The following is a 6,794-nucleotide window of genomic DNA, read 5'->3' on the forward strand; positions in this document are numbered from 1 at the left end:
ACCCAAAATGGCTCACCATCGGCATCGGCAAACAGTGTACCAAGTGAACCTTATCAACGGCCTCCCGGGAGGGGCCGTTCTTCGTTCTTCCCTTTTTCTGAAACGGATCCCGGACGGTACATAATCGCAGGGAAATTCTCGTTTGTTCGTTAGCGGAAAACAATCTGCAAACAGCACGATTTGAATATTTGGAAATGTGTCTTTTCTAATAAATATTTATCGTTTATCCCTCGGGTTGGGGTAAATATTTCACGCCGGTGCTGGTCAAGCGTCGCATCGCGTGGCAGCTTCTTCGGCACACAGAAAGACGTTCCCCCTGGTACCACCCGGGCAGCCGGCGGTGACAGTGAGTATGTTTGCATAGTTGGTTCCACGGCGACGAGGGTTTTGTGAGTGCAAATCTGTTAATTTCTCACAGCTAAGACCGGGACAGAGCAGCTGTTTACTTTTGATACATCGTTATGGAGCCGACACCTGCGGTTGTTCAGGGGTGTGCAGGGAGATTTTGTTTGAGCAGTTCGCAGCAGTGGTGTATTACACATTTAGACAGCTTTATGCAATCTTAGTAGCAGTGCATCAGACTACTGCGATTATCTTTTATTTAAGTCATAATCAAAAGTTTGAACACTTTTTTGTTGCAATAAATAAGTTTTTTTCTGTCACTACAACTACTGTCTCACGCCAAGGTCTGTGTATGATAGAGGTCGAGTAATAGCCAAGATAGAGGATCGCCATTTTGGATTTCATTTGACATTTCGTCGCCCGTGTAAGATTCCTTGCGTCTAGCCTACTTGTTTACTATATCCCGATTAATCAACACAACTACACACAAAACATTTGAATGGAAAAGGGCGCCCAAACGTCAAATCACGTGTAACGAACTTTTGGCTACTTGTCAAATTGCTCTATATTACTCGACCTCTATCCTACACAGACCTTGGTCTCACGCACAGAGTTCGCATTACTTAGCTCAGTGGTGTTTAGTTTCCTTCTTCGTAATGTAAAGATGCATCGGTAAATGCTTTTCCACGATGACTGGCTTTTCAATGTACACCGGGTAAGGTTTTTCCACATGGACAACGAACGGTTCGGGTATGTGCACAATTTTCGTATGTAGCTTTCGCTCCTTCACACTGTTCCGCGTCACGTGTGTCCTTTCGTTTTCCTTCGTCGATACCTTCTTAATCTTCTTGCGCCGACTGTCACTGATGCGCAACTTTTCCGAATTACCGTCACCGGTGGAGGCCGTCTTCGAGGGTCGATGTTCACCGCTACGGAACACTTGCGTGCCCTTGTCACTGTCGGGATCGGGGAGCTTCATGTCCCGGGGTATGGTGATGTCCCTCCGGGGGTTTGGTTTGAGCGATAGCCCCGCACTAATCACTATCACGGTAGATAACGCGTACAGAACAAGCTGAAATTGATACAGTTTTATTTGCTCGCCGTCTGGTAGATATATACATGCGGATGCGTCACTCCCGCACAGCAAGCTTACCTTCATCGTCGTACGCGGTGTTTCTGTCGCGGGTTTGTTTCGGTGGGCACGATTGCTGTGAGTACCAAACCATCGTTGCGTACTGCGTATTTATAATACCCTTCCAAACGGTTTCGTCGGGTGGGAAGAAAGTAATTATGTTACCGTATTGAAATTGATTTCGAACGCCCCCATTCAACCGGAACATGGATTGCGTAAACGACCGTAAACACCGGAAAGCTGCCCAATCGACCAGAACTGCAGACGGCGACGCGTCTTCTGTCGCGTCTCGGGAAGTGGCTGTAGCCCAAAGCAAAAAAAAAAAAAAAACAAAACTACAACCCAAACTGATTATGACGCTCGCGACACTTTGCCCATGCACGTGGAACTTGGCAGTTTGCTATGCGTACGAAATGGAACGGAGCCACGGCAGCAAAAACGAAAAAAAAATCCAGAAACAGAAAAGTGTCTGCTTCCAGTCAACGGTGCTCCACAAAAAAAAAGAAAACAGAGGTGAAGCTTCCCAATTACAGCCTAGCACTTGTATAACGCGACAGTCGGCTAGTGTGCGAATACATATTTATAACTGTAGCATTTCATTTTCGTTTTGTCACTTGTCCTGGTCGGGATGGGGACGTGCGAAAATTTGATGCGAATTCGAAGAGACGCACCGTTATCGTATCGTCCTAGAGGTGGTGATTAATTGTGAATCAATTCATTTTGTTGGTTATATAAATTGTAAATACCTTTGGGGCACTGCTTGGTGAATATGATTTTCAAATATTTAGGTTTGTGTTAAGAACCCGGACTGACTTGAGCTTTCTTTTTAGAGGAATTCCCAATCACCTAGATTGGAACCGAGCTATGCTTCGTTATTTGTAGTTATGATATTGTGCAAATTTTGACATTTTATCAGTTAATTTGCAACAGTTACTACGAAAATTGTAAAGCAACTTCATTTTAATACTTTTTTCGATTCTGACGTAGTATCGAGAAGCTTGGCTTTGCATCCGTCGAATAAAGCTAATGAAGATTTCTTACCCTGTTTTAAGGCAAAGATCTCTAGTCACAGATGAGCCCTATTTCTGTCATTTCAGACAGTAAAGTGCAGACTAAAGATGAAGATCAAGATATATGTTTAAAAAAAACCTGGTGAAGATGTATCTGGACCAGTTCCTGGAGTTAGACGTTGTTATACAATAGTGACAGCCGAGATCATCTCTGAAGTATCTAAACATAAAGCTATCCCTCAGAAAGATCATGGGACCTTGATGAAGGTCAAAATTGCTTGACATTGATTTTCCATGAGCACCGGATACTTGAGGTACTCCACTAGGAACAAAAGCATCAGAGATCCCCACACGTTTTTTGCTGTAGAATGCAGTTGAAGGTCTGCGAAATAAAATAACACACATTCTTCTTAAGGACTTGGGGAGCTCTGCACTTTGATCACTATTTCTATTAGAGAAATTGCAAAATTTTCATGAAAAATAGTTCGAAAAACCCATGAAGAGATGTGACTAGTGGGGCAAAAAATTCTTTCTGAGTCATAGCCATATTCCTGAGGAATGAACGAATATCAAAAATACGATCGTCTTCAATCATTGCAGAGGCTAAAACAGAGTAGTAATCGATGGTTAATGTCACAGAAAAAAACTGGACCAAATGCTGGTTTATATATTTTGTCCACAGTTTTTGCTAATGCTCCGGCTAGATGGTGCCAGATCGAGAGTGGATTTTTCTTGATATCCTTCGTAACTCATCGTAACTCAAAATTATGGTTAGTAAAATAGCGACTCAAACAATATTTTCTTATTAGCCATCACACTATTGCTTGTATTTCCTTTTATTGAAAGCTTTACTCCAAAACGGTTCAATCGCTGAATACTTTTCCTCACATTTGTACCACTCACAGCAAACGATAACCTGATGGAATCTGTCGTCGGAAAAGCAAAACGTGGAATGGCAACAGCATCAGCGGCATTTTTAACATTCTGCTCAACATAATAAAGATATCACTTCAGGTGAAAAATTTCGTAGGAATCAATAAATAAAGACGTTTTCAGCATATTTCCAGCGCAAACCCTACTCGTCGATTGCTTGCCTGTGTTGCCAGTGTTGCCAGCATTACTTTTTTCTGTTGGGAAGGGTACCGTTGGGCAAACGGGGAGCTGTGGAGGGGGTTTAGTTTTTCGGACCAACCGTTATCCGTGATCGGTTCGTTGCGGTTCGCCACCCGTCCCCATCAGGTGCGTCAGGAAGTGATCAGCAAACGGTGCCAGTTGTCACCGGGAAGCGAGAAATTCAAGTTTCACGTCGTACGCGGGATCCCTTTTAAGTGGAAGCGCGATTGAAGTGTCTCAAATTTTAACCTATAAGTCATTTTTATAGCATTGCGTTCGATATTTCAACCCGATTCTAAGGGGCCCGTTCGCAGTTGCGGTGTCGCGGATGGCAATGATATTATAACAACGCAAAAAAGAGAAGCAGCCAGAAGCCAGACTGCTGACTTGCTGCAAAATTCATGAGGTTCCTTCGGTGCTTCCTGATTGAATATTTCCCAAACAGTTACAGGCGCGCGAAGGCCGAACACGGTCGCATGGGTTTGTGCAAAATGTGAGCTTTTGTTGTTGTTACGAGCCGATGTTTGGAATGGTTTGGCTTAATCATTTGCAGTCCGTATCCCGTTCCGCGCTAAAACGTCCCCGCGGATGGGGACAGTTTGGTGATATTCAGTTTGACATATTTTCTGTTTTTTTGTTTTAATACAGCGCTCGAGTGTTGCCTTTTTGAGTTTGGTGTAACTGTTGCTGTGATCAAGTTCCGCGCGTTGTTTATTGAACGATTCGAAATGAAAGGGTTTCGGTGTGCTTTTTTTTGGTTGGTAAGATCTCCTCTGGTTGGATACGTTTTAGACAGCGTACAGTGCGTACTCGTCAGACGGAATCACACCGAAAGCCGCAGTAGTAAAAAGCCGATCGTCAGAAACCGTCCCCGACTGAGGTGATGATGCCAGGGTGTGCGAAGGGTGTGCACGCTGACCATCGCTTCGGCAAACGCTTTTGGGCAAGCTGGGGATAGCATTCTTTCTGATTGTTGCAGCTTGACGACATCATCAATCAATATATCGACAAGTTTTTATCAACTGATACAGCAAACCCCGCAGGTCCCCGGGTCCTGGCAAGTGTCGGTGTTTGTGGGCAAAACGTTAAAATCGGTTTTTGGTCTTCTGGTCAACACACACACTCCCTTCTCGGCGAGAAGTTTGGAAAGGTTTCGCCATCACGATCAGGCTTAAATGCATCGTTTGGAAATGAAAATGTAAGAATTTCGTTTGCAGCGAAACGGTTGACAGTTTTTAAAATACGTGCCCCAACCGGTGGGGGGAAGAAGAAGAAGGACCTGTAATTTAGAGCAGCGGCAGTCATTTTTTCCTTTAAAGGAAGAAATTACGGTACCCCGTGTGTGTCTTCTCGGTGGTTGCCACGACGCTTTCGTTTAAGCGGGGGGTATTGTGTTTTGCAACTATGTGTGGTGTTACCTCACGGAGGCTTTTAAGGGCGTGAAAAACTGATTAAGGAAGGAATTGAGAGAGATCGGATCGGGGGGAGATGATGGTTAAATGGCGGTGGTGGTGGTGCGCATTCAAAGTATTTTTGTAATTTCAGAGACGAGAATCTCCACTCTCTCTTGGGACGGAATTGTCGCAGTTCATCAAGGAAAATATTTTCAAAGAAGCATTTTTCTTGTGCTATTTTCTCTTATTTATATTATTGAAAATCTTATTTATGAACATATTGGTTCGAAAAGTTCAAAACTAGGATCTAAAACTGGCATCAGCCGTTAAGAGATTCGAACTACGAACCTTTGGTGCATTAGACTAGACGAAGTGACACAAGGCCATAATACAAGTTTCATAGTTTACTGTTTTCAGTGCATTATAAGCTGCTCTTTTTACTGATTTACGGATTTGGAGATACGCGGTTTTTGGAAATTTGACAACTGAGCTAGTTTATAGCACAAAATCTAAGCAAAAAGATGAAAATTGGTCGAAAATACCATGTTTTGTCACATAAAACAGGTTTTTCTAACTTATTTTAATGTATTCTTTCTTAAAATCGCCTGATTCGGTGAAAAAATTAAGTCCAGAGAAGGAAGTCGACTCTATGACTTTGAAGTATAAACGAAATTGCACCAGGATTCGACTTACGCGGATTTTTCCCTGGATTATAGCGGTCCGCTATAATAGCGTATCTCGGGGACTGCCTGTATTGTTTTTCTCAATGTTAAGTTCTTACAGTTCTCTCAACTATACAACCGCCACTTGTCCATTGTACGTTAACTCGGAGACCTGAAAGCATACCTTTCCCGACCAAGTTGATGCCACCGCCAATTCTTGTCACCTGGACTGTGAAACAACCGTACCGAATCGCCGTACACGAGGCTCTTCACGGTGGCTTAACAGCATTCAAAACATTGACATGCCCCCGAGAGCAAATACCACAGCGCAATGCAAACAAAACAAGAAAAAGCGCGTTAAAGAGCGTAAAAATTGAAGGATGTACACGGGATGGCTGCCGGGATTGGGATAATCAATAAACAAAATTTCCGTACCATGAAACCGTAACGATATCAATTTGAGGAAGTAGCAAACACATAAATCATCCCGGCATTGCATTGTGCTCGCGCGGGATCCTTTGCCTTTGTGCCGTGAGTTCCTGAGCTGTTGTAAGGTGGCAGACAGTGCTGACGACGGGCCATGCTTTCGGTTGTTTAACAGACTAATAAGGGAGTTACCGGAACGAACAGTTTTTGGCTTGCGTTGGTCGTTGTCTTTCTCTCTCTATCGCTTTTGTTGTGTCAAAACATCTCCAATTGGTTCTAGCAAAATATGTTTTCGTAGTGCTGTGTGTTATTTTGCAGCAAAATTTCAGAATTTCTAAATATAACAGTTTGTTCATGCCGTTACGAATTGATTCAGATCAGGCATGTGACTCCGCTTAAGACACTTTTTTGAAGGCAGGCAAGCTGGGCGACAAGAAGAGTCCTATTTGTACCTCGCCCGACGAAGTCATGAGTGGATTTTCGATCTATAGCGAACGAAGTCGGTTACAACTTCTGTAATTGTAACCGAATATTCATGTTTCGAAAGATGACTCCTTTCGAAAATGTAATAGAAGATAGCAGTAATAAGGTGTACCTCAACGGTGCGATAAGATGCAACAATATGAGAATGTTTTATGCGATTGTTCTGTGACACGTAAGCCGACAGCTACTCGCTATCGTCGATAGGAGGGTGCCTCATTTCGATAGCTGTCAA

The 6,794-nt window shown here is 43.3% G+C and overlaps 1 protein-coding gene across 1 annotated transcript; it reads right to left on the reverse strand.

Moving 5' to 3' along the window:
• Positions 1-970: 970 nt before the first annotated feature.
• LOC128299947 (uncharacterized) lies at positions 971-1,501 on the reverse strand. The gene is made up of 2 exons (XM_053036102.1): positions 1,496-1,501; positions 971-1,414 (listed from the first exon to the last, which is right to left on the reverse strand). The coding sequence occupies exons 1-2, from the start codon at positions 1,499-1,501 to the stop codon at positions 971-973; spliced, it is 450 nt and encodes a 149-aa protein (XP_052892062.1).
• Positions 1,502-6,794: the final 5,293 nt, after the last annotated feature.

Source organism: Anopheles moucheti, chromosome 2, assembly GCF_943734755.1.
Source record: "Anopheles moucheti chromosome 2, idAnoMoucSN_F20_07, whole genome shotgun sequence".
NCBI classification, from domain to species: Eukaryota; Metazoa; Arthropoda; class Insecta; order Diptera; family Culicidae; genus Anopheles; species Anopheles moucheti.